At 55.5% G+C, this 27352-nt stretch overlaps 1 protein-coding gene across 2 annotated transcripts in view; it reads left to right on the top strand.

Annotated features, from left to right (window-relative positions):
- Positions 1-16137: 16137 nt before the first annotated feature.
- STEAP3 (STEAP3 metalloreductase) overlaps positions 16138-27352 on the top strand; it is a 44405-nt gene continuing 33190 nt past the window's right edge. Inside the window, exon 1 of one of the 2 annotated variants that reach the window (XM_034654420.1) lies at positions 16138-16361. Coding sequence is in view for 1 of the 2 variants with exons in the window: in XM_002917564.4 (XP_002917610.3) it covers positions 22170-22191 (22 nt within the window). In the remaining variant the exon portion in view is untranslated. Of the gene's footprint in view, positions 16362-21917; positions 22192-27352 lie in introns of those variants that run through there. The other variant, XM_002917564.4, reaches the window with a different exon arrangement.

The raw sequence follows: 27352 nt of genomic DNA, 5'->3' as shown, positions 1-27352 counted from the left end.
CTGCCTATTTGGGCCACTGGTATTTCCTGTTGGCTGAGCAGTGAGCTTGCCACAGGGCCAATCAACTTTAAATGCAAAGAAGTATATGGCCAGAGGAAAGTTCTGCTGTCTCTCCTTCACCCTGACAGCCATCACCTTGAGGGCTAACAGAGGCCCTCCAGACCAATTCTGCCATCAGGAAGGAAAAGCCCTGAGAAAACACTTTGCATTCAGAAAATTAACATTTATAATGCAGCCAGAGAACTAGGAAATATTTCCCCAGCCAAGCACGGAACAATGCCATTTTGGTGGTGTCTGAGGGCCAGTGGCAAGCTTACTCCGCCTTCCCTATCTCCCCCATGTTGCAGATCCCTCTGGTGTGCGACAAGAGCTCTCATTCCTGTATGTTGCTCTTGGGAGGGCACACCAACACAACCTCCACTCAAGAGCAATCTGGCCATATCTAGCCACATTTTAAATGCGCATACCATTTGATCCATGCTTTCTATTCCTAGGAATTCATCCTGCAAATACAGTCACAAATGTACAAAAAAAAAACCAAAAATCAAGAACCTGTAAACATTGTTTGTAAAACAAAGCATGGAAACCACTGGACTTTTCATCAAAAAGGAGATAAATAAATAAGGCATATTTTACAGCCATCACAAAGCATGAGAGTTCTACTGCCCTGATACGGAGCAATCTCCAGGACTTAAAGCTGAGCAGAGGGGGAAAGCAAGGTGTGTAGACCTGTGCACATCATTTGCCACCATTTGTGATGGTCTTATTTAGCACAGAGGGAAGAGAAGGGACTGTGTTATTTTTCAGGCCCTCCAGTGATCTAGGGTTCCTCGGTGGTTCACTGCAGAGTCTGTGGGTGGAGGGAGCACCCCCCTACTTTGCAGCAGGTCCTTCTGTCCTAATGAAGTTCTTTGTGGTCCTGGCCTCTCTGAGATGCCTCTGAGCACCAAGGTCAGAATGCCCACCGCAATACTCTCTGAAGATGCTCGGTGGCACTGAGCCAGCCTCCCTTCTCCAGTACTCCCAGGATGAAAGAGGCCAGCCCTGATGACCAGGCTGCTATTTCCTAAGGACTCAGTCTCAAGCTGCCTTGTCATGGGCTATGAGCTCTCTAAGACCTGGACCATGTCCTACACAGGTGGCCACAGGGAGGCCAGGAATGTACAGAACACAGTAGGATGGACCTAGTACCTGGACCATCTTCCCATGTGTCAAGAATGGGCCACCAGGTGAGCCTTGGGGAGGGGCAGCCCTACCTCCTCTGGAAGAGCTTCAAAGGCCTGAATTTGCTCTCCCTAGCCTAAGCAGCTGGATGGCAGCAGGTGCCCAAAGTTCAGATGATGGATGCTCCCACAAGCGATTTAGGTCTAGAGTGAATGCCAGCTAGTAGCAGGGCAGGGCAGAAGTCCTGCTGCCTGAGGTGGCATCGTTGTCCCCGGCAGCAGAAGGGGGCCAGTGGTGGCATCTGGTGTCCTCACTGATGACCACAGCGTCCTGTCACATGACCTCAGCCATCTTCCTGGCAGCCTGCAGTTCATGCCTTTTTCTTTAGCCTCCCTAGAGTCTGTGAGGACCCATGTTCTGCTCCAGACATTCAGGGCCCAGGTCCAGTGTGGGCATTGCAGAACCCTGATGTGGGAGGGGGGAGGGAGGGAGGGAAGAAGGAAATAGGATGGGGTAGATCCTTCTGTGGCATCTGGGGGGATTCACAGCTGTTTCCCACCCAGTTCCCACCGTCCCAAGCAGCCTGGACAGATGGCATCACGCCCCTCTCATTGTGCATGTGCTCCTGGCATACGCTTCTGCCGTAACACTGGTCAGCTTGTATTGGTTACACGTCGCTCTCCTTCATTTGCTTGTGGGTGTTTGGAAGGCAGTTCATTCTTCCTCTCCCTTGGCCTTAGTTTTCCCATCTCTGAACAGGAGATCAGGTAGCATCATATCCAAGGCTGCCCCACTGATCATTTTATGGGTCGGTTCACGCATCCAACCAATTAGCCCAATCAGCCCTCCTGGAAGACTCTGGCTGGGAGAAAAGCTTGGGGGACCTTAAACCCCAGAGAGAGGAAAGAGGACTCGTCCAAGGTTAAACAGAACCAGAAGTGCAGACCGGAGGAGTACTCGTATTACTTTAGGACTCTGAATTCTATAAAAATTGATGCCCGTTCTGTAAACAGAGCCCTCTTCTCTTGCACTTAAGCATTTGTTTGCAGATCAATACCCATTAACAATTGGGGGAGATGGGCAAAGACTCTAGCAAGGGCCCCAGGTCTCCCTGGGTGTGTCCAAAATAGCAGGGAATCGCTGTCCGGGTGTTCGGTAAGACAGCAGAGGGGCTGTCACTCCCCCACCCGGTTCTCTGGGACCCCTCACCGTACCCCTCCAGGACCTCATGGTGAATCACTAAACACAAAGGCCACCTTCAGAGGTCACTTCATTTCTCTGTAACGGAGCAGGCACAGTTGTTGACCGAATGAATAAATGAACCTGAATCGTTTCATCTCTAAGTGAGAAGGTTAGACTAGATTGAGACTTCTTGAAATTCCTTCCAGCTCTGACATCATCACCATTGCTAAGTGGCTGTGAAACTGGGTTAAGCAGGGTCCTCTGACCTTATCAACTGTTTGGAACAATCCTATCTTTTTTTTTTTAAAGATTTTATTTATTTATTCGACAGAGACAGCCAGCGAGAGAAGGAACACAAGCAGCGGAGGAGCCTGATGTGGGGCTCAATCCCATAACGCCGGGATCACACCCTGAGCCGAAGGCAGACGCTTAACCGCTGTGCCACCCAGGCGCCCCTGGAACAATCCTATCTTTTTCCCCAGGGAGATAATGATGTGCCTGAGGTCAGAGAGTGCGTGCAGACCTGCTTCCGTGTCTGTGGATTGTGTGGTGGGCGTCTCAGGGCTGGCCCGCGGGGTCTGCCCCTTGCTGTTACCTCTAGGGCCCATCGCACACCCCCTCAGCTTCCCCGCTGACCGCAGCTGGGCCGGCCTACCCCCTGCAGGCTTTCACCCCCTCTCCTGTCCCAAGGCTTCTCTGACACCATGATACGAGTCACGTGGACAGCCTGTCCCACTAGCAGGCATGCACGCTCCAGAGGTAAAGGGCAGTTAGGGATCGTCAGAGCAGCCCAGGGCCATGGCACGAGGGTGGCAGGGCGCAAGCGGATGCACATCCCAGAAGCTTCCAGCAGACGGGAGACCAAATCAACGATGTACCCCTGATTTGGCTTTTCCTCCTCCCCCTCACTGAGCTCCCTGAGCTCCCCTGCCAAACAAACACAGGCACACACAGCCGGCCTGAGGCTCTGTCCTCAGTGGGACTCCAGGCTGAGGCACAGGCCCCAGGGGATCTGAGCCGGAGCCAAGAGAAGGCAGAAAGGTGGTGGGCTGCCCCCAGGAGGGCTTCTGGGGTGCCATAGAATCTCAGGCAGGAGAGAGGGAACCTGGTGTGGAGCAAGGAAGAGAAACTCCGAAGCAGAAACACTCGAACACAGATTTCTCTCAGCCAGCCACAGAGGGGCTTCGGTTCATCAGGGTTTCTCAGTCCGTAGATGTCTGTAACTGGACAGTTCCGTGTTGAGGAAGAACTGTCCCACGCACTGAACATCTCTGGCCTCTACCCACGAGATGTTAGCAGCACCCTCCCAGTCAAGATGACCAAAATCGTCTCCAGACATTGCCAGATATTCCCCGGGGTCTGGGGTGGGGGGAGCAGTGAAATTGGCCCAAATGAGAACCACTGGATAAATCAGAAATGATTCAAGAAACACACCCCAGGGGGGCAGTTTGAGGGCTATTCACTAGAAAGAGCAGGCAAGCCTGTGGACTCTGGGGTGCCACGGTTTCTTCAACTATAAAATGGTGATGATGGTTATGGACCTAGCTCATGGGTTGACCAGAAGGCCTGGATAAGATCGTTAATATATGTCAGGACACACACGACAGAGCTTGGTACACGTAAGGGCCATGGAAGTGTGACCTCTCATTACTTGTCTTTCAATTTTCCTTGAAAATTGGACCCTAAGGCAAAACAGGAGTGGGAGCTTTCTTTAGGGGGATCTTGGTTTCTCCTTACTGATTTCTCTGTCTAAAAAAAATACGTAGGCAGGGGCGCCTGGGTGGCACAGTGGGTTAAGTGCCCAACTCTTGGTTTCAGCTCAGGTTGTGATTTCAGGGTCACGAGATCGGCCCCATGTCGGGCTCCACACTCAGTGGAGAGTCTGCTTGGGATTCTTTCTCCTTTTCCCTCTGCCCCTCATGCTGCATGTGTGCGCTTTCTCTCTCTCTCAAATAAATAAATAAATCTTTTTAAAAAAGAAAATACGTAGGCAGAGTTAGCAAACACTCAGCGAAGAACAATGGCAGGCTAGTCTGTGGGAGGCAGCAAGAGGCATATGGCCACTTCTGAAAGTCTGACTGGAGAGAAAGCCACAAAGCCAGAGGTGGGCTGTCTGAATGTTCTGGAACCAGAGCTTCTTGAATGTTCAGGGGCTCATGTTTTCCTGGCCAGTCCACACAGAAGCCTGCCCCCAGCCATTACTGGGGCTTATTCAGCTCAGCTTGTGTGTCATCAGGCCCCCGGGACAAACATAGCCTGCTCTCTTTTCTGAGCCTCCGAAAAGCATGCACCCCCAAAAATAGTGACAAGGCAGGCATTCCAGACAGGCACTCACTGAGGTCTGGAAACACTGGTGCGGGCGGGGCTGGAACAACTTATAGCAGGATGTCCCACAGTGCAGTTTCTAGAAAAAAGCTCCTAGATCCCACCCCGTTTCAGGGACCCCTTTCTTTCCAGATCTTCCTCCTATCCAGCCTGGAGCTGTGACTTCTCACCCTTCCCTTCCAGGTTGCCTGAAATTCAAAAATCCCTGTTACTTAAAATGCAGGACAATTTATCTCCCATGAGTCTGGTCATTCTGTCCCCCGGAAGTGAGGTGAGGGATTAGAGGGGAGTTTGCCTTTTGTGGCGAACTGGGGCAGTAAAGGTGGCACCCCAAAGGAGCAGATCTCTCTCTCTGTCTCTTTGAGAGAAGTTCTGCCTTCCTCCTAGCCCAGGTGGCTCAAATTATAGCCTGTTTTCGAAAATGATGTATTTCTTCTCCTCATTAAAGAAACGTCCTCAGGTACCAATAGGGAAGAAATGGAATCTCCAAGTGGTGAAGAGCTTTCAGAAGAGCGGAGCTCAGGCCCCAGCTTACGGCTTACGGGTGTTTAACTGTGGCTTCTGCATTCCTATATCCTGGAAGCTGACATCCAAAGGGTTGGAAAAGGCCTGGCAAAAAGGAGCATTGCAGGCATCATGGAGACCCATCCTGAGCCCCCAGGTTTTACACCTGCAAAGCTTCCCAGAGTGCTCAGAGCCATAAAGGGAAGCCCAAGGCCCCTCTCCTTTCCCACCATCCCCTTTCCTTATCCTCCTCTGCCGCCCAGCTCCCCCTGCAGTCCTGCTACCCCCCACTCGGCCTCTGGTGGCTCATCCCTCCATGGCTCTGGCCTTTAAGAAGCAGGATTTTATAGACTAGGAAGCCAAGTTTAAATTGGGGCCATCCCAGAATGTCCAAGCTGCGAAGGCCTGTGAATGTCTTCAGCTGTAACCTCAGTGCTCGGAGCAGGAAATGGGAGCAGAGAGGGGATGATGATGATTAAGTCAAAGGCATATGGGCCCTTTAGGGACCCGGGGGTCCCCGCAGGATGCAGAGCTTACCTCCGACCCCAGCCATGGCCTCGAGTACCTACCTGCTCAAGAGGGTGTGTGGCTGGGACCACCCTCCCTCTGCTTCTCATGTACAGGGGCCCCAGTTTACGGATCCCGAAAGGCCACCACGCACCACACAGCCACCACCTTGCGCTGGGGGCACCACGGCCTGACCGCGCGCACACAGCCGCCAGCCAGCATTTGCCAATTTCAGTACACGCCTTTCTGAAAGGGTTGGGTCAACAAGCTTTTTCTTTAATGAAATGGAATGGAATTAAATTTAAAATATCAGATATCATCCCATGTTGTAAAGGTAAGCCTTGTTTCTAAATGCTTTTGTTTCAGTTATGGATCTATAATCTATATTTAAGTGGGTCTGTACTGGGTCAGATTGTTCAACCCTGCGAAAAAGCCGGAAAGCTATTGCCTTAGACCCGTGTGACAAGTCAGCCACCCAATAAAAGCTTTCGAAAATGAATATTTGCCAACCGAAATCGATGCCTTGAGCCAGGAAGAAGTCTCCTCAAGGGCCCTCCCCATAGCAAGAAAGGGTGGAGGCCACCTTGCTCACACTGCACTGAGCTCGGCGGCCCCTAAAGCACGGTCCGCCACATGACTTGGTTTGATTCCCACTGCTCTAGGATCAGTGTTCTTGCCTGAGAAATAGGCAGACGGAGGACCTTCCCAGAAGGGTGCCAAAGACGGCAGAGGCAACGAAAGCGGAGAGCCCTGCCCCAGCCAGTGAGCATTCAACAGCAGGAGGGCTGCTGGCGGGTGAGGGGGCCCAGGGTCAGGCAGAAGGAACTCCAGGGTCTTCTGGGCCCTCGCCCAGGATGCTCCCCTGCCCAGGCCAAGTAGGACCTCTGGGCAGGAGTGTTTAAGACCAGGCTTCTGCCTCAAGAAAGAGCCTTCAGGGGCTGACCGGGAGATGCAGTCGTGTCTTCGGAGCATGTGCCACAGTGGGACGCCCTCAAGGAGAGAGGGCAGAGCCTTGGAGTAGGGTCATAGGTGGGGACACTCAAGTGGGGACCATGCAAGAGACGCCTCTCAGGGTCAGTGCCTCAAATATACTCGAGGAGGGAGGTGTCGGGCACCCTTGTGTTTTTCTTCTCCTCTTTTCCAAAACGCCCTGCCTGCCTCCCCCGCCCGCCCCCCCCCCATCAACAGCTTGATTTGAGCACCTGAGGGGATGCTGCTCTCCAAAGTGCATTACCGAAGCCTGTGGTGAATTTTTCAGTAGCTGCTCGTCTTGCTAATGGTCTGGGAAACCAGTGCTGGGCCTCCACCCCTGCCTAAGTGCCCAGGCCTCCCCCGCCCCTGCCCTACTTGGGCAGAAAGCCCGGCACTGCCCCGCAGCCAGGCCCACCACACGGCTGTCAGCTCCCGAGTGTCCTCTACCAAGGACTCGGGCCTCTGCCATGGCGCCTGGCATCGTATTATACCCGTAATTGTACCTGGTCCTTGCGTGATAAGCCCGGGGAAGTGAGAAGTTGTGTCTTGTTTCACCTGGAGAACCAGTCACATTCCGAAGTAAACGCAGCTTGGGAAGACATCCCAGGGTTCCAAGGTTGATGGGAACAGGAAACTGGCCTTCTGGGCCTGAACACTCTGCGCCGTCACCAGGGCCGCCGTCAGGATGCCCAGCCCTGGGCAGCTCTGGCTATTCCTTCTGCCACCAACACACTGACCTCAGGGGGTCTTCACCACGCTCTGCCTCACCAGGCCCCAGGCCAGAGACCGGGCTGGAGTATGTGGGTCTCCAAGCCCATTGGCCTGTGACCCCCAAAAGAAAGCACCCTTGCTTTCAAGGCTGAAATCATGGTAAGTCCCTACCACCGTCTATCCAAAGTTACCTGCCCCACCCCCACCACTGTTTCTTTAGAGTGTTTCCCAGAAGACCACCTGCAAGGGCTTCCGAGTGAGGCCCTTCCTCCAGCATCTGGTCTTGCCACCAAGCTGCCAATGACCACATGAGATGGCCATGAGCCCACTTGTGTAGGCCTGGCTCTGTCCACAGAAACCACTGATGCCCCCCCTTGAGGGGGAACAGGATCCCCGAGGGCCCATAGCACAACCAGGCCCAAGTGTCTCTGGGCAAAATGTCCCGCAAAGCTTGGAGTTAACCCAAGTCCAGCACTCTGGGCTCACACAACCCTCGGGAGGACCTTGCCACTCCACTCGTCATGCCCGTGCCAGCGTGATTCCCTGGAACGGAAGGGTGGACGAGGGGGTGGGGGAGAGTTGCAGCTCAATCAGTAGGAACTCTGAGCTTTTAGGCCAATGCTCTCCAGGCCCAGAGGGGAGCTCCTTGCCCAATGCTGAGGTCCCTCATTTCCCACCCCAGGGGAATGACCGGCTAATAACAACATCCATTCTCAACAGCAAGAAAACCAAGCAGGTGTATGGTCTGGCCTGCTCGATGGGTGACTTAAGAGTGACAAGTATGCACCTTAAAGGCACGCTTTCCATCCTTCGTGTGAACAGTTCCAGAGCACCAGCCAAGCACGAGGCACTGGGTCTGGGAATGGAGGGATGGCCCGGGGCTCACAGGTGAAGTGGGCCTGAGCCCCACTGCAGGGGGGCCCAGGCTCTATGCGGCCCCATGCCCACACACACACACACACACTCACCCGCGTGCACGCACACACACACACACACATACACACACACGACAGGGCATTTAATTACCAGGGGGCACAGTGTTGGAGCTGGCAGTCGTGGGGAAAGGGCGGGAGTCAGCGTGGGCAGCCTCAGGCTAAATTCTGGTTCTCCTACCGCCAGCTACGTGCCGGGGAAATTCACCGCACTATCCAAACACACCTCACTGTCCTTTCCTATGGAATGAGGACATTGACCCAAAGCAGACTATCTGTGCCTGGAATCAACCTCTCTGGTGTCCCTTCAGTACCCCTGGTGTCTTCCTGCCCAGCAGGGCCTAGGCATGGGGGGGTGGCGGCAGATCCATAGTTGCTGGTCTCCTGCCTAAGCCGGCTGAGAAGGGACTGTGCAGAGCAAAAGGAAAGTGGTGGGCCTCTCCCTGTGAAGTCCTCAGAGGCCTTAGGCAAAGTCAGAAGTGACAGGGGCACCCCATCCCCCACCAGCTGCCATCCCAGGGCACCCAGCCTAAGGCCAGCTACATTTGCATGTTGTTTGCATAAATTTGCATAAGCACTGTATGTGTGTATCTTGTAGCCAATTATTTCATGCAGGCATCACTGCATTCCAGGAAAGGGCACCAGGAGAGATGTGGCCCCGGGGGCTTCAGTGTCAAAAGGGCACCCAGAGCCCCTGCCCCAACCCCCCTCTCCCCACAGACACACCGTCTCCCCTGGGCCTGCACCCCCCCTCCCCTAGCACCTGCTGACCATGAACCCTTCTTAGGAGCTACTGCCTACTGCCTTTGGCTGCGACCACCAGATTTTCCACTTTCCTGGGGAAGGCAGAGTCTTGACACCTCCAGTCCTCTCCTACTCTTCAGGAGCTCTAATCTAACCAAATGAGAATCTTCGAGGTGAAGGGGACTTTTGGGGTGTCTAACACAGGGATGGTCAACCTGATCCCACCTATAGATAGGCAAGAGGGCCCCTGCTCTAGATAAGGGGAGGGACACATCCCCACCCTTGATCTAGGCCCTCACCACACAAAGGCATCCGCAGAGACCTCAGGCTCCTTAGGGCATTTGCGACCCACTGCATTTTACCTCTGGGGGAACGCAGGTCTGAGGAGGGGAAGGGTCTTGGCCCAGGTCATGGTGGCTGCAGCAGAGCTGGAACCAGAACCCAGGGGGGCTGACACCCTCATGCACCCAGCAAAAGTGGAGAACATGCCCAGGAGGCTGCAGGCCTCACGGAAAACTTCCAGAATCAGAGCAGCCAGATGGGTCTGGAGCAGAAGTGGGAAGACAGGGGTTCATCCTCCCTTCTACCCTGGGGGAATAAGGGTTTCTGGAACTTCAGGAAAGACTATGACCCTGAATGGGAGAGTGGAGGGGAGACTGGGCCTTGCTGCCACCAAATCAGGCCCTCCAGCCCAGGCCAGCCCAAGGGACAGAGTGTACCCAGGGTCCTAGGACTCTCTTTTCACCACTGCTTCTGGATAAGGGGTAGATAGGGCCTACAGTCTGCAGTCCCACCTTTGGCCTAGGCCCGGGGGATTGACTGTGGCAGAGGACAAGCAGCCGAGGGAATCTAGGTGAGGGGACGTAAGGACTTAGCATGAGTACCATCTGCACTTAGCTTACTGCTCCTGCTTCATCATCCCCATTTCACCGATATGTTGAGCCGGCAGGAGTGGGAGGCCCAGCAAGGGGAGATTTGATGGTCAAATCTTCTGGAACAGGGGATACGGGGGGGGGGGGGGGGGGGGNGGGGTCGGCATTTATTGCCTACTGGTTCCTTGCCATGAGATCAGAGGAAAAAGAGTTCCCCGAGCACTTCTCCGAGGAGGAGAGGATCGAGATCAGGACACAGGACAAAGGAAGAAAACTTTTCCAAGTGGGAAGAAGGGGCCTGTCAGGAAGTATATTTCTCATAACTGGCTTTTTCGGTGGACTGCCTTTCATCCCTGAACACACTTTCTTTGGCTCTCAGATTGGCCGGCGGCATTTTCATGAACACCCACTAAGGGCCGGGCACTTTCCCAGCAGTTTCTCACTTAATTCTCACGCCACCTGAGTTGGTTTATTCTTTCAGACTACAGCAGAGGGGATCGAGGTTCTGTGGGGAGACCACATTTAAACCCAGGGCAGTGTGTTTCTTCACCCTACAGATGCCTCCGGAGACCAAGCCCGGGCCCTTCCTCCTCCTAGGAGACCCTGTGCCCGGCTGACTGTGGCTCCTGGCCTTTGGCACAGATCGCCACTCTTGGGCCATCATCCATCTTATCCTTTCTTGCCAGGGCCCAGCGAACATTCAAAGGTGGCTCGGGATGATGACAGAACTCGCGTGCATGCCAGTGAAACCGGCGCCACGCCAGAGAGAAGCAGGCTCTGGGCGGCCTACCTGGCCCTCCACAGACCTGCTCCAGGCTCTGCAAACCTCAGGGGGACAGAGTTGTGGAGCTGTCACCCCTGTGGAGTCTGGGGACAGCTGCTGGAAACTGCTGGAAACTCACCTAGGCACAGCAGGCACCGGGAGGAGTGTTGGGAACAGAACCCAACTCCGTGGCTCACGTCCCCTCTGGTCACACCATACAGACTGTCCCTGTTCTGCCCCCCCACCACATTGGCCCCAGTCCTGGGCTCTAATGGGGGTCACCAAGGATGTGCTGGCCACTGTCCACAGGAGCCTTCCACTTAGCGAGGCAAAGGTAGTGGAAAGATCCAGCAGTCAGGCCTCTGTCATTTCCTCAGTGGATAAGGCCAAGCAGGTCACTGTCCCCATCTGAAGAATGGAGCTGATCCCATTCACCTGGCGGGGGCCAGTGAGGCTTATGTGGGGTGATTGAAATGTGGCACAGTGCTGGCCTCAAGGTGGGCCCTCAACAAATGTCACTTGCCTTCCCTCACCTTCCCTGGAGAGCCAAGACTCGTGAAACAGAAGGGAGCAGGTTGAAACCCGGTGTGGGTGGGGGGAGGGGGGAGGCAGGGGGGAGGCGGAGGGCTTATCTCAGTGCTTACCACAGCGTGTTTGTAGATGAGCCTGAGGTCAGTGACCCCACCTCTGCCCTGCAGAGCCGTGAGCAGCCTCAGCTGACTCTGTCCTCCACCCACCCCTGCCCTGAGCGAGCCGAGCGCACAGCACCCGGCAGAAGGGGGGCACGTGGAGAGATGGCGGCTGAGGCCTCTGGTGAATGGGATCCCTCCACCCCAGGATGTGGGGAGTCCCCTGGCATGAAGGACAGTACCTCGCACCCCCCATCAGGTGAGACGGACGTGCGATGGACGGAGAGGAAGCAGGGAGGGGTACAGTGTGAGCACCTTATCATGATCTCCCCCCATGTGGCCCCCTAGCTGGTTGGATTTCCTTTCCTCAGGGAGGCCTGGCTGATGTGCAAGGCACATCCTTCTCCAAATTCCAGCAGAGGACGTGCCACGACCCTGCTTTTGCCAGGAAAGGGTGATGGCCGCCGAGGGGGAAGAGAGGACTGGCCACAGCCGCACGCAGACGTTTCCTATTTAGTTTGCTTACACAACTGGCTTTTTCCAAAAGCAACTTACGATAGCTTATGGTGAAAGTTTAACGACAAGGCTCATGGTAAACTTGACACCAAAAAACTCATGCACTAGGGGAAAATAAAGTAGAACTTAAATATCTTCAATAAGGATCACAGAGCCACGACTATGGGGCTGAGTATCCTAGTCACCAGAGTAAAAAGAGAAAAAAGATCAGTGACTGGAAAGGAGGAAGCATACTAATGTTCCATCTTTCTTCTTGGAGCTTTGTATAATAGGCATTGAGTGTTGTGAAGGACAGAGTCACTTACTCCCTATTTTTAAGGATTCGGAAGCAGACTAGGTCAGGCCCTTTGGCTCATAAGAACCCCTGAGAAAGCAAGGGGCACAGTATTAAAGTGCCGCCCGGGGAGGCTGTGTGTAGCCTGGTATAGACTCCCCCTCATCAGCCGTGGCCCAGGTGTTCAAGGGGTTGCTGCTTTCATGTGTACAGTAGACCAGGGCTTCTCAAACTTGAACGTGCACAGAATTTCTGGCGGATCTTGTGAAAATGCACCTCTGATCCAGGACGCCTGGGGCAGGGCCAAGACTCTGTGATTCTAAACCCTCCCTGAGGCCACCGCACGCACCGCCTTTGGAGCAAGGGATTAAAACCCAGGCTTCTCTAGTCGTGTGCCTTGGCAAACGCCCCCAGCTGAAAGGGAACGTAATGCTGCCATAGCCGGACAGGGAGGACCCACTTCTGGGCTCACTGAATGTTCCCTGGATGTACTGGGCCAGCTTCCTACATTCTCATCGGCCACCGGCGGTCTAGTCACAAGGCCAGGACACTTGATGTTACACCAAGAGTTAAGTGCCTACTATGTGCTAGTGAGAGCCCTTAGAGGAGTGGTTGGTCCTACCCACCCCATTCCCTGTCCATTACCCACACTCCCCTTTTAGCACTTGCCTTTAGAACCTTCTCCACACTCTCGTGCCGGCCGCAGTTAAATGTCCTGGGGAGGAGTTCATTCCACCGAGCTCACAGAGCTTTTCCTCTCGGGAGGGCTCATGTTTCCACAGACGACTAGAAGAACGGCAGCCTTATGCCCGAGTGCTGAACTCTGAGGTGTGGGGGTGGGGGTCCCAGTGCCCTGGAAGCCACCCCTTATCATGTCATACAATACTGGCTCGAGGTGAGGTGCCAAGTGGAGACAGAGTTTGTGAACTTCAATCCCAGGCCCCAAGCACACTTTTGCCAACTTGTCTCCCCATTCGGTGGCTCTTCCTCACAAACCGTTCCCACCGTCCGTCGCTACGTCAGCTCTGGGTGGTTCCCACATGGTTTTACCCGGTGGGTCACACTGTGGCCGAGAAATTCCTCCATTTGCCCAGATCACCACCCCGAATTGCAACCTCGTTCCCTCCCTCACGAGAGGGAGCGGCTCCCAGGGCCCAGAGGCCTGGAGCCCCTTCCCTGGGGCTGGAAGGCCAGCCCAGCAGCACCAGATCCGGGAGGCCTGGCTCCCAGCCACCAGTGTACACGGCGCACGTGGCTTCTCGGGGTCGTCTCCTCACGGTCAATTAGGGGTTTATTTTGTGAAATGGATGTGCTCTGTCCTAGCCTGTAAATGCCGGATCAATGCAAGAAGCTGAGAGTGCACAACGTTCTTCTCCTCTCTGGCCCAAGAAGGAGGTGAACCTAGATTCTCTTCCAGGACGCTCTTGTCTTCCTAGCCAAAGGGCTGCCCTGTCTTCAGAGGAAAGGGCAATCTCAGGAGGCTGACACCAGGGGCTTCGTAAACAGAATATTCGCGTAATGTTCAGCAGCTCTAGGCCCAGACAGCCAGCAGTGCGTGTACCGGGCACTTCCTCTGTCCCAGCACCACGCTGGCTCTGGGGCAGGCGAGCAAGGGTAGCAGAGGTGGTGAAGAGCCATGGGGGAAGCTTCCCAGAGATGCTGAAGGAGGTAGGGTAAGTAGGGGGTACATTCACTCAACTGTGTGCCAGGCCCTGCTCTGGGCACTGGGAATACAGAAGTGAACGACACAGAAGTGAATGACGCAGAGCTAACTCCCGGCCCTGAGGGAGCTCACATTTCTGTGGGAGCCGACAGTTAATGCACAACAAAAGGGAAAAGTGCGTTTTATGGCATGGTAGGAAAGAAACACCTTTAAAAAGCAGAAAAGAAATAGGACATAGGTACCTGGATGAGGGATGGGGGATGACGGGGTGGGTCTCCCAGAGGTGACGATATTTCAGCAAGGACTCGAAGGAGAAGGGAAGGCCGCAGGGACGCCCAGGGGCAGGCAGAGGGAAACAGCAAGGGCTGTAGCCTGAGGACCCTGCCTAATCTATACCAGGGAAAAAGAGGAGGCCAGCAGGGGAGGATGGGGCGGGAGGGGGGGTGGAGAGGAGAAGTAACACGATCTACCAAATGTCTTGAGAGGATGCGTCTGACTGCCCTGCCCTTGGCCGGATCAGACAGGAGGCTGGCACACAGGTGCTGTTTAGCCAATGTCAACGCACTGTCCTCCCCGCTACATCAGGACAGAGCTCCTCTGCTTCCAAAAGCCTGGCCCTCAAAGGATTCAGGAAACATTTCCTGAACCCTCACCCACACCAGACCCCATGCCAGATAGGCTTCTCCCAATCCTGGGGGACAACAGACCAGCAAAGCGCCAAGGCCAACGAAGTACGTGGTGCTCTGTCCACTTAAGTTCTTGGCCTTCAGCAGGGCATTCACCAACCTCCCTCCCTGTCTCCTTCGGGCCCCTGGATGTTATCTTGCAGAAGTTCATGCTCCCTTCGGACGTTCCTCCCTCTATAGTCAGGCCAGCCTTCATCTCTCTCTCTCCAACTCATGGGGAGCCCCACGAAGAGGCCCAGCAGGTCTCTCTGGAAGGATGCTAGGTGGATCCAAGGGTCCTTTCGAGAAGGCTGGAAGACCTCTGAGTGCCTCCATTTCTCAAGCTCAGTCTCCTTGTGCTGCTCGCTAGCATTGCAGGAAGGATGCTCAGAGATCGCCATCAGCCAGAGATATTTAAAGAGCACCCAGTGTGGTGGGGGGCACCCAAGGGTGCTAGCAACCGATTCCTGTCTTCCTAAAATTTACAACCCGCTGCGGCAGCAACCCGCCATCCAAGGGCAGGGACCAGGCATCGGGCACCTGGGTCCCTGACCCGTGGAACGTTGTGTGGTATGGCAGGATTCCCTGAGCGGGGAGCTCAGAGAGGGTGTTGTCCTGGGGCAGAGTGGAACAAAAGGAAGCAGGAGAGGAGCTGGGCCTTGGGGCCTGGCAGCAGAGAGCTGGGGGCAGAGGGTATTCTAGGCAGGAGGAAACCTGTGGAGGTGAGCAAACATAGGGTTCATGGGTGGATCTCAGGGGGGCAGGGGTAGGAGTGGGGAGAAGAGACACTCCACAGCAGCAACCCCACCACCATGAGGCAAGGTCAGAACTCTGCCTCCTCACCCCCTATTGTGCTCTTTGGGGTCCATTTGTAGGGCCCAGTGCCCTGAGTCTGGCCTCAGGGCTCAGCTAACCCCTCCCTAGGGTTTATCTCCCCTGCCCAGCTGGGCTCCCTAGAATAGTCTGAAACTCCTCATTGGGGGCTGGTGGAATATGCCCCCCAGGCATTTCCTAGATGGAGTCCAAGGGTCTGGAAACTTCCAGTCAGTCTCCCAGGAGATGAGGGACCTTAATGCCAACGGTGGCCCACCGAACCAGAGCCCCTCCTCACCTGTAAAGGGAGGGGAAAAACTCAGCAGCACTTGCTGTAAGGTTGTAGGTCAGAAAGGGCTTCAGATGGGCACACACACTTCTAGAAAGACACCCCAAACATATTCTGACCTCACTGCTGTGCTGTGATGTCAACCGCATGGGGCAAGGGAAGGCAGCAGGCAGTGTTGGGGGCCTAGGAAATCTAGACAGGAAGGCAAGCTCCATTGTCCCCAGCAGCTCCTCCACCAGCTCCCAGGCCTCCAACCTGGGAATTATGGGCAAGGATCAAAGGTTTACCCGATGCGTGGGCAAGGGACAGAAAGTAGCAGGACCACAGTGCCATGGATGCTTTCTTGTTGAGAAGGGGCCACTTAACCATCCGTGCAAACCGGACCTACCGCTTACCCTCAGTGATAAAATGGCAGTGGATTTGAGGTTGTCCCTCAGATTAAGGAAGTCACCCTGGCCTCCACGCCCTCATTGTCCCGGCTAAGTGGCGGCCCCAGAGTTCTGCACACTTTAGCCCGGGTTGGAGGAGGGGACGCGGATCAGAAAGTGGGCGGGCTGGCTCTGAACGTCGGGCCGGGGGCGGAGGGTCGTCGGTCGCCGCCGCCGGGGCTGCAGGGCCAGGCGGGGATGGGGGACCCTGCAGCTCCCCGATTGCAGTCCCGGGGGAGGTGGCCGAGGCGGATAAGCTGCGGCGGGCTGGCGGGCGGCCACCTCCCCCGCAGGTCCGTCCCCGCGGGCGGGCGGGGCGGCGGGGAGAGGAGGAGCCTCGGGACCCGGCCACCGCCTCCAACGCGGACCTTCAGCCGCCGCCGCGGCTCTGAGCGGCGGGCCGCACTGGTGAGTGAACCCTCCGCCGCGTCGCCGTGGGGCTATGGGCTGCGCCCCGCCCGGGACCCCCGCCCCGGCGGCTACCCCGCTGTGCCCCCACGCCACCGCCGCTCTGAGGCCCGGCGCCGCCACGCGTCTGCAGGCGACCGGGGCCGCGGGGACAGAGCCACGTGCGCCCAGCGGCAGAGAACCCGGATCCCCGGTCGCCCACTCTGCGCGCCTGCCTTCCCCGGGGACTCCGGCCGCGTGCGCGGTGTGGGGAGGCAGGGCCGGGGGCGCCCTGCGCGGGGCGGGACCAGGGAGAGCGGGCGTCTCGGGCCGAGGCTGCCGCCTTGCCGACCCGCCGAGGGCACGGGTCCCGGGTCCCCGAGGCTCCGGCCCGCCCGTCTCCGGGGAGGGCGCGGACGGGGTGGAGGCGGGGCGGGACCTTACCGTCAGGCCTCCCAGCCGCTTGGCAGCCCCAGCAGAGCCCGCGACAAGGGCGGGGGCGCCCGACCTTGAACTGGAAGAGGCCAGGCTGACCATTGCCCGCCCCTGCCCCCCCAACTCTTGCCTGGCAAACTTAACCCTCCTGACCATTTCCCCGAAATTTGGGGTCAAGGTTGCCCACAGGGGTGTGGTTGGAACTTTGGGCACTCAGGGTAGATGAAGGGGAAGGTGCTGAGCGAATGCCGTTTTGGGGGGCCAAGAGGCCGAAACCAGGGAGAAAATGCGGGCAGGTCCTGCTGGAGCCCTGGCAGAGGGCACCGAAAGGCCTCCCAGGTGTCCAGGGCCGCGTCTGAAACAGGCTCCAGAAGTGGGGTTCTGGAAATAGCCCCAGGGAAGTATTTCTGTCCATCGGAGTGCAGTGATGATATAATTAATAGCAGACATTTATTGTGCATTTATCTGTGCCAGGCAGCTTGCTTTGCACACACTGTCCCAGTTAATCCTCAGGGCAGGAAGGCACCGCTTCAGATGGGGAAACTGAGCCTCAGAAAGCCTCGGTATTTGGCAAAGATACACAGGTGGCAAGTTGCTGAACTAGGGAGTTGTGCCCAGATTTATCAGACTTGGGAGCCCAGAGGAGCCTGCTGGTGGGACAGACAGGACATGTTCTCAGAGGTGGTAGCCCAGAGAATGCAACGTGGGGGTCCAGGATATCCACAAGACCAAAGAATCTCACATGGGTGTGTCCCTTCTGTCGCCTGCATGGTTTGTTAAAAATACAGATGCCTAGATCCTACCCACGGCTGGCTGAATCTGAGTCTCCGCGAGCCTTCCCCCCGCGCCCCACCCCCCACCAGCCAGACTGCACTTGGGAAGCTAAGACTGTCTTACTCATCTCTGTGCCTGTCGCTATCCCTCCTAGGCCCTCGGGGATGGGGGGCGGGGGGTGTGAGGACAGCTTGGAGCAGGTGCTTGGTCATCGTCTGATGGATAAAAGGCCGTAGTGGGTCAGGGGGCATCACTGGGGTACAGAAGATTTCCTGGAGGAGGCCTTGAATGATGGGCCAGTGGCCTCAGCCAGGCAACCTGGGAGGAAGGCCTCAGAGCCGGCCGGGAGCTCCGGCCAGGCCATCTGTTCACTAGAGGGTCGGACAGCTGGTCCCAAGCCTGTCCGAGGAACCCTGCTGAGTTCCCCACACCTGCAGGCACTCTAGGACCACAGGTGTGCCCTCTCCAGCCTAGAGATGCCAAACAGGTACATTGCTCTCCAGTTCATGTTTCCTGTCCTTGCCCCGTGGCCCTTCCCTACTTGTGCTTATCAGAGTACTGGGCAGGGCTCCAGATAGTTAAAAAGTGAGAGTTCATGACGATAGTGCAAAGCTGCACACCTGCGCAGGGAGCTGCCTGAGGAGGTGAGGGCCCCTGGCTTCGCAGTCCGATGGAACCGGGTCGGAACCTCAGCTCTTTCCCATGTGACCTTGACCAAGTCCTCAACTCTCTGCACTCACTCCTTCATCTGTAAAACCTTTTTAAGGACGCTGCACCTGATATCTCTATAAAACAGTGACAATAATGCCCGCTGGGGGGATTAGCGGTGTGAAGGGCTGCGTTTTAGGGGTGCAATAAATTAAATATCAGAGCCCTCCCTCTTCCCCCAGAATTTGAGTGTTAATCAGCTGGGGACCTTCTAGGCTCATGGCTCTTCTAGTCTAAGCCCCTCAGTTCCCTAGAGAAGGTAGCTAAGGCAGAGAGTGGCTTCTTCTCTGTTGCAGAGCTGGCCGTGGGCCCAGGCCTCGGGGCTCCCTGCTTGTTTCCCTGGCCAGTGCCTTCCAGACTGGGAGAAAAGTCTGTGCTCCTGGTGCATTCCCTGGCCAGCCTGCAAAAGAAGACCTCAGTGGCCAGGGAGATTTTTCAGGCGCGTTGGGAAAGGCCAGGGAAGCAGGCGATGCAGTGATGTCCAGGCCCCCTGAGGCTAGATCTACCCCTTCTTACCCTCCCCACCAGTGTAGTGGCCACGACTTCCTCAGCGGCGCGGGCCAAGCTGGGTCAGATGAGCACTCCATGAAATTGCTTTCTAGCATCTGGACTGAGAATGCGCCTCTTGATTCAAAACAAGGAAGCTTGCCTTTTTAAGCCGTTATTAAAACTGAAGGCCAAGCTGACTCTTTTCTTCCCTCCTGGGGGTTGGAGGGGTGTGTGCCTCTTTTTAACACTCATATTCTGTCCTTGCCAGCCGAGCCCCAATCCAGGAGGCCGCAGAGTTACGGAAGTTGGAGAGGGGAATGAAGGGGTGGGGATGGGCCGCTCTAGGTGGTTTTCAAACATTCAGCTACAGAATTCTCACTTCCTCCTGCTGCCGTCTCAGCTGGGCCAGCCAGCTGTCCAGTGTAACAGGTAGGCCCTAACTGTCTTGCAGTCAGACAGTAACTCCTTCCTACCTCTCTGTCCTGCTTCCTGGGAGCCAGGTGGGATGTAAGCAAACACATTCTTAAGCCTTGCAGAGCTATCAGATGAGGAAATTACAAGATACAGCCCCAAGATGATAAATGCAGTCACAGGGAAATGTAAAGGCATTTGGGGACTGGTGGACGGGCGGTCTCCGTTCCCGGGGGACAGCAGGTCTCCCAAAGCCGGTGGGCGGGGTGTCTGTGCTGGATGACCCCTGACTGTAACATTTGCTGTTTGTGGTATGGCCGTCAAGGCTGTGGGGAGGGTGGGGTCGGGAGGTGCCAGCGTGCCTGGCAGCCGGGGTGAGGGTCTCTCTGAAGGTGAACCATTCAGGGAACACAGCTGGAGGGGTTGGGTGCGACATGGGCCCTATGCGTGCAGCGTGCGCCAAGATAGGGTGGTGACCCGCCGCATCGCTAAGGTGGCCTTTTGGAATGCGAGGGGCCTGAGCTGGGACATGGTGACCAGCCAGGCCTGTACATGGGCCATGGTGGGCCAGGGTGGGGAAGCTGGTCACCACTGTCCAGTGAATCAGCCCCAACAAGAGGTGGGCCGAGCGGTGGAACAAGGCCCCCCCGGTGGCTGGTCGCTGCAGGTGACTTCAGGCTGGCCAGGAATAAGGCGGTGCCCGGAACTGGAAGGGAAGGAAGAGAACTTGTGCTGGGCGGGGCAGCCAAGGATTGTGTTAGGGGTTGGGGACTTCTATCCAGGAAAGCCCTGCCCTCCTGGTGTTCCTGGATTGGAGGGCTGACAATAATCTGTTGTGTGTCTCCTGTTGGGCCTGCCTATCCTCCTGTAACCTTTGCTACAGTTCTTGAATGTTCTGATCTAGCATGGCTGTGTGTGGCAAAGGGAGAGGAGGAGCTCAGTGCACAGCTGAGGGCTCACTGAAAACCCCAGAACACGGGGGATCACAGCCGACCTGGACATGGGCGCGCCCCTGTCCACTCATACCTGGAGGGTTTACTTTCATGAGAAGGGGTGAAGTCCTGAGATGCCTGGGTGGCTCAGTCAGTTAAGCTGCTGCCTTCAGCTCAGATCATGATCTCAGGGTCCTGGGATCGAGCCCCAGGGCTTCCTGCTCAGCTGGGAGCCTGCTTCTCCCTCTCCCTCTGCCTGCCACTCCCCCTGCTTGTGCACATTCTCACTGACAAATGAATAAATAAAATCTTTAAAAAAAGAAAGAAAGAAAGAAAGAAGAAAGAAAGAAAGAAAGAAAGAAAGAAAGAAAGAAAGAAAGAGAGGTCCTGACAGTACAGCTTCTCCAAGGGGATGGAAGACCACCCAGAAGCTTTGATAGGGACAGAGAATGCTGAGTCCATCCCAGCTACTGAATCAGGGGCTCTGGGGGGCTCTGGGGCTGCCCGGAAACCTGCAGCCTAAGCTCCGCCAGGATCCCATGTCTGTTACTGTTTGAGGGCACTGTCTGAGCGCCCATGGGCCCCAGGGGCACCTACAGCGTTCCAGTGAGCCGAATACCATGAGCAGGGCTGTGAGGATGCCTAGGGGTGCAAGGCACCAGGTCCCTGACTTTGGGGAGCCTGCAGTCCCACTGGGAAGCTGAGTGATGTTACAAAGTACCAGCCGGTAACAGAGGGAGAAGATTCCAGGACAGCAGGCAGTGAGGTGTCCACAGCAAAGCACAGGCATTGTGTGAAGCAAAGCGGTCCAAAGATGTGCTTTGGGTGGCTTTCAAGTTCCCTGTTTAACTGGGTCATCAGAACAGAGAAGGAAAGGCATCTGCTCAAGGTCACACTGCCGTCTATGTACAGTGGCCTCTGCCGGCCTCGGGGGATTCAAGAACTGCCCACGGGAGGTCTCTCTCTGGCAGAAGAGACAGGACATGGGCTCAGCGGTCAGACAACCATGCAGGCCCTGTTCTGCCCCTTGTAATAACAGAGTGAACCTGCCCAGAGCCCCGTGCGGTGTATTCTGGTTCTCGAAATGCACGGGGTTACTCAAAACTACCATTTTCCAAGATCACCGGTTTTCAAACAAGCTGAAAACAGTTGAATATACTTGTCCTAAGACTGGACATGGTATAATTAACTTCGATGATTTAAAAAAAGCCTCCAAACCTCTGGCCTCCCTTTGGGCTGCCAGCGTGGCCTCCAGGGTCACTAGAAAAGCTGTCGGCAGCAGGCAGGCACACGCCCACCCAGGCTTTGCCCTCGTGACAGGGTTGTCTTCTGTCTGTCAGTCCTCCTGTCTGTCTTTCTCCTTACTGTGGGCACCGACTAGCAAATAAAGACGACCACGAAGCCTTTGGCACAAAAATGCCGGGCAAATGACACGAAGCTGATGACAGCCACGGTGATTGCAATAAATCACCCCCACAGCCATTGATAAATTGCCACTTTCTGCAGCCATTATGTTTGGCTTTGTAACCCGAAGAGTAAACACACCTCTCTCTCTCTCTCTCTCTCTCTCCCTTTCTCTCTCTCTTTCTCTCTCTCTCTCTCTCCCTCTCTCTCTCTCTCTTTCTCACACACACACACACACACACACACACACACACACACGTGGGGAGGCAGCCTCCGCCCTGCCCTGGATGACATTTATTCACTTTATGCATCCTGGGTTTTGCTGGCTGTCCTGCCTCCGTTCCTGGGAGTCTGAGCCACTCATTAGCACCAGTGAGGTTTCCTCCCCAAACAGGAAGTGTCAACCAGAACGGCTGTCTGTAACTGAGCATCAGTCACCACTCCCAGCCCAGCAGCCGGTCCCTGGGGCCAGAAGCTAGAGTGTAGGCTGAGGGGGCAGCAGCCCAGCTACCCACACCTGGCGGGTCCCTCGCTTCTGAGCGTCAGCCTGAGTCCTGACTTCAAAGACAGAGGCAGGCTGCCCACACATCAGAGGGAGCCCCAAGCAAGACGCAGAGGCCGGGATCACATTGGGGTTGTCGAGGGGACTCATACTTGAGACGCCGGCGTTGGCCAGATGTCACAGCAGCCTGCTGTCGGTAAGTCTGGGGAGGGTACAGATCCACAACGGCCCCGGTGGGGGGGCGTGTGGGCCTCTCCCACCAACGCCGCCACCCCCTGGCCTGCTTCCGTGCGCCCCAGCATCTCGGGGAGTCCGAAGAACTAGAGCGTCATGGCCTGGATGCAGGCACCCCTACTTTGGAACTGGCAGCAAAGAGCGCGGTGTAATGGAGTGCTTGCCAAAGTAAAGTGGGAAATATGATCATCTGTACATTAAGTCGGGAACCTTTTGCAAAGTAAAGGGTTCGAGGATTTATGACACACGGTGCTTTCGGTGAGTGAGAGCAACGGCTTTGTGGGTTCTGGTGTATTAAAAAAAAAAAGATGTTAATGTTTACGATGCAGGTCTGTGGAAGGCTGGACCATTGGGAATTGTAAATTTTACTTAATGGTCACCATTTCTGGGTTGGTGTAGCACAGACCTGCTGCTGTAAGTAATCGAACCGGATTTCTCTAGAATGATTAAAAAATCTAGATGTTTGTAAAGAGCCCTATAAATTATTCATTCACTTTATTTTGCAAAGTGGTGTAGTGCCAGACCTCTCTTTTCTGTCCTGCTACACTTGCATGTATGGGTACTTGTGTGTGCATCGGCTTGTGTGTGTGTGTTTGTGTGTTTGCCCAAGCTTTTTGTGTTCTCTTTTGTAGGAATTCTTCCTTTCTTTTAAAAATATAATGATTTTTTATGTTGTCTAAATGACGATTCCAGGCAGTATTACAAGAAATATAACAGTAAAGTGGTTTGTAAGAGTCCATCAGAAAGGGAAAATGCCCACAGAGAAAATAGAAATGCACCAATTAAGATGTGTGTGGCTGTAACCCAGCTTTTAAACCCGGATTTGAGACTGGCATCCTCTATCCTGTCCCCCCTCAGGTCAGCCTATGAGGGATCAGAGGGCTGGGTGCGTGGACTCCAATGGAACCTTCCTCTTGCCCCCTGAACCCTCAGCTGGAGAGAGGGCGGGCCTGGGACCCGTGCTGCTGTGGTTTGGAATCTAGGATAGAGGGCGGCCCCGGATTTGCAGAAATAGCTGAGAATGAGAGGCTGGAAATTTTGAGTTTGGGCAGCTCAGCAGGGCCGAGGGAAAGCGGGGCAGAAGGGAGCAGACCACCCCAGAGCCTCATGTGACCAGGTGACCGGCTATTACTCATACCCACAGCAACGAGCTGCCCGCCCTCAGCACCCTGGAGGCAGCTGGAATGCTGGAACCGGATGGGACTAGGGCCAGAGCCAACTTGGAGACCTTACGGAAGTCCTAACTGGACCTCAGTTTTCTCATCTGTAAAATGGAAGTAACGATAGCCTTCCCCAGGCCACATCCCGAGCATGCAAGTCCACGGTCAGGATCTCCATAGTGTGAGTCTGGCCACGCCTCCCAGTCACTGCTCTTCAAAGACTGCACATGTGCCACCGGTCAAAGACTGGGTGCTGGCATGTGGCCGCCCAGCTGCCCCTGTAGGAGGACGGACCTCAGAGCCCTGGGGAGGCCCAGAATTTCTACATGATGTGGCTTTAGGGGCAGTCATGTGGAGGGAAGGGGGAACTAGGGGACTTCCTTTAAGCCGCTTCTCTTTGCATAGCCAGTAGCCAGCTTTTTACTTGAATTGTTTCTTTCAGATTCATACAACGGGAAAGACTTTACAGAAGCTGTTATTCCTTTTATCGGCCTGGGAAATGTGAATTATTTATATCAAAGAGTATTGGTTTTAATGTCAACAGTAGCACCTGGGGCGGGGTGATGGAGACTAGGGAGCGTCAGGGACCTTGCCACCATCCACCCCTTGGACCTCTAAAAGAAAGTACCCACCATTGTATGCTGGTCCCATCCTGGTACCTGTGCCGCCGAGTCCAGAGGACCAGGGTGGGGAGGTAGGGTTAATTCTGTCTCAAAGAGGAGGTACTGTGAGGGCTTCACAGAAAAGGTAGCCTTTCTGCTGGATCTTGAATTTTATCATTTGGAGGAAAGGGGCCTTCCAGGCAAAAAGATTAATTCTGTGTCCAGAGCAGAAAAAAGCATGCGGTCTGGGTGTTATGACCACAACAGGGCCTCGCCTGCCCCTGGACACCCCTGCCTCATGGACCATTTCAGATGGTTGTCCTCCCCAACCCCCCCCCCCAGTTCAGAAGCCCACAGGCCCTGGAGCCATTGACCCAGCATCCCTGAAGCCCTCCTCTGTGGGTACCCGCATAGCAGGCTGTGCCCTGATAGGTATCACAGCTGGTGTTTGATTTTCCACTTTGGCCAGAGCTGCATCAGTCTCTGTGTTTTTCTGTTTATTTTCAGTGTTTAAACTCATCTGTGCATAAGTCTTCTGTGTGATTAAGTGTATCAAATAGTGAAATGCCTGGCCAGGTCGAACAACACGATCAGGCCGTGGGGTAGGGATTAGAAAGTCCTGGTAGTGTTTACACCACCGAGTATAAGAGGGCCTATTAGGTTCCGAGGAGAGCAGCCAGGACTCCTAAGTACGCTCTGCCCTTAGGCACAGAAACTAGCCATTAAGTCGTTCAAGCCACAACCATTCACTGAGCACTTAGTCAGTGCCAGGCCCCAGGCTAGGAGCTTCCGACACAGAAATGAGTATGAAGTGGCCCGTGTAGACAGGAGAGCAAACCAGCGTGTGCTGTCAATGGTCACATGCCAAATGCAAAGTGAGGCCAGGAGTGTGAGATCCCCTCTGTTTTAAGGGTCTGGGAGGAAGTCAGGAGGTCTCCCAGGGCTGCCGGGACCAGCCTTTTGAACTCTAAGGGATTCTTGCAAAAGTCAGAGAGGTCTGCATGGAGCCAGCCCATGGCGTGTGGGTGGGAAGTCAGTACATGACCCTACCCACACAGAGCATTTGGAGAGTGGACGCTGACCTCCAGTGCCCCTCGGAGACCAGAGGAAGATGCTACGGAGGGTCCGGGAGGGCCTGCAGAGGCTTCTTTGAAAAAGCGGCTCATCGGCTGGGCAAGGCAGGGGAAGCATGCATCCCCAACCAGGCCCAGGAACCAGGCCAGTGAGGCAGGCTGAGTTCCTTGGCAAAAGCCCCTGGAGCTGCCCTGGTTTGTCTTGGCTGCTTCTGCCCCTTTCTCTGCCTCCACACCTTCTGCCCAGGAATAGGGGGCTCTGACCCCCTAATTCTGCAATCCTACACCATGGCGAGGGGAGGGGGGGTCAGAGGCCACCACAGCCCTTGAGACCCATTTGGCCCCGGGCTTTGTGGCTGCAGGTGTCCCTGGAAAGCAAGAAGGCACCCAAGCCCAGACGCTGAGACTGCAGATTCAGTGGCCGCCGCCTGATAGCCTCCAGCCTGGCTGGATTAACCAGCCCATGGGGAGCTGGCTGCCCCCCACATGCCAGCGCCCTGACCTCGCTGGGTAGAGATAAGCCACTCCCTGGCTCCCACAGCGCCTGGGCATGCCCTTGTGCAAGCACTCTTCTCACCGCAGGCTGTAGCTGGCGTTTCCCCAAAGAGCCCCAAGAGGATAGACCATCTTCTGGCTACCCACCAGAACACCTACTGGGTACATAGTAGGTATTCAGGGAATAGCAAATGAGGAAATATTTCAGGATTGGTAGGCCCAGCTGTTGCATAACACTGCACAGGGTGTGCACGGCACAACTCCAGAGGTTTCTATTCAGGTGGGTTACAATGTGGATGGTGCCCCCTGGGATTGTGCAACATGAGGACCCTAAGGGCTCCAGCATCTTCCCTGCTTCAAGCCGCTGGCCTTGGTGCTGACCAGGGGGACTTCCCCTTTCCCCTCCTAACCAGCACTGACCACCATCCTGCCTCTGTGCTGGCCGTGGGTGGTAATGAATTGGTCCCCTGAGCACTTGCGGTCACCTTGTGTTAGTGGAAGAGCCCCAGATGCCGAGTCAGGCCATCTGAATTCTTGGCCATCCAGGAAACTCAGTCCTCCTGGAAGATGACCCCAGTCAGGGTGTTGGGGGCTCCCGGGTTCCCAGTATCTGTAAGGGCACAGCCCAGTGCTGCCCCTCTTTTCCCTCAGGCTGCAGTGGGTCTGGTGACCTTTGTGTGGGAGGGGAGGGGCCATGGGAGCACCTAGTGGAGTTTGCCTCACCAGCTCAGGGATCAATGTTGCCATGGCCCTGACCCCCTTCTCCCCAGAAGGACCCAGCTCTGGCCGGCCAGGGGTATGCAGGGATGGGGCATATGCACCTGACCCCCAGGACTGAGAGGAGCATAGGGAGAGAGCACTGATACTAGGGGCCCTGGAGGGCAGGGAAGGCAGGGAGGAGGCAGGCGAGGAGCTGGGCCTGACTGTAAAAACCCAGGAAAAAAAGTCGAATCTGTGGGGCGCCTGGGTGGCTCAGTCGTTAAGCGTCTGCCTTCGGCTCAGGTCATGATCCCAGCGTTCTCGCTGTGTCTCTCTCTGTCAAATAAATAAATAAAATCTTTTTCAAAAATTCAGCTATAAAAAAAAAGTTGAATCTGGAGTGGTTCACCCCTCACACAGCACATTTTGCAAGCATCACTTGCAGTGGTTTTCAAAGTGTGGTCCTGAGAATAGCAGCATCAGAAATCGTGGGGATGGAGCCCAACAATATGTTTTTTTTTTAAAGATTTTATTTGTTTATTTGACAGACAGATAGCCAGCGAGAGAGGGAACACAAGCAAGGGGAGTGGGAGAGGAAGAAGCAGGCACCCAGGGGAGCAGGGAGCCCGATGCAGGGCTCGATCCCAGGACCCTGGGATCACGCCCTGAGCCGAAGGCAGACGCTTAACAACTTAGCTACCCAGGCGCCCCCCCAACAATATGTTTTAACAAGCCCTCCAGACGACCCCGGTGAGGCTCAGGTCTGACCTGATACGTGTCTGGTGCTGAGCTAAGTGCTGGGCTAACAAAAGTGAGTTTGACTCAGTTCACATGCCTGGGGAGCTTAGAGTCCGGGGAGAAGGCAGACAGGAGAGACAGCAATGCTGTCAGTGGGAAAGGGGCTGCTCTCGGGGCTGTGGAGGCAGAGAGGCAGCTGGTGCGGGTGTGATCCGAGAGCTGGGGGTCCTGGTGAGGAAGGGTGGCCTAGGGACACCAGTGGCATGAGGACCATCCCTTGTGGGGAGCCAGATGTTGGGACTAGCAGTCCTTAGAGAGCTCAGGGGGCCCACTGCCCAGTCCCAGACCACCCTGGC

This window comes from Ailuropoda melanoleuca, chromosome 2 (assembly GCF_002007445.2).
Source record: "Ailuropoda melanoleuca isolate Jingjing chromosome 2, ASM200744v2, whole genome shotgun sequence".
NCBI lineage: Eukaryota > Metazoa > Chordata > Mammalia > Carnivora > Ursidae > Ailuropoda > Ailuropoda melanoleuca.
This window is presented reverse-complemented; position numbering and strand designations above follow the sequence as displayed.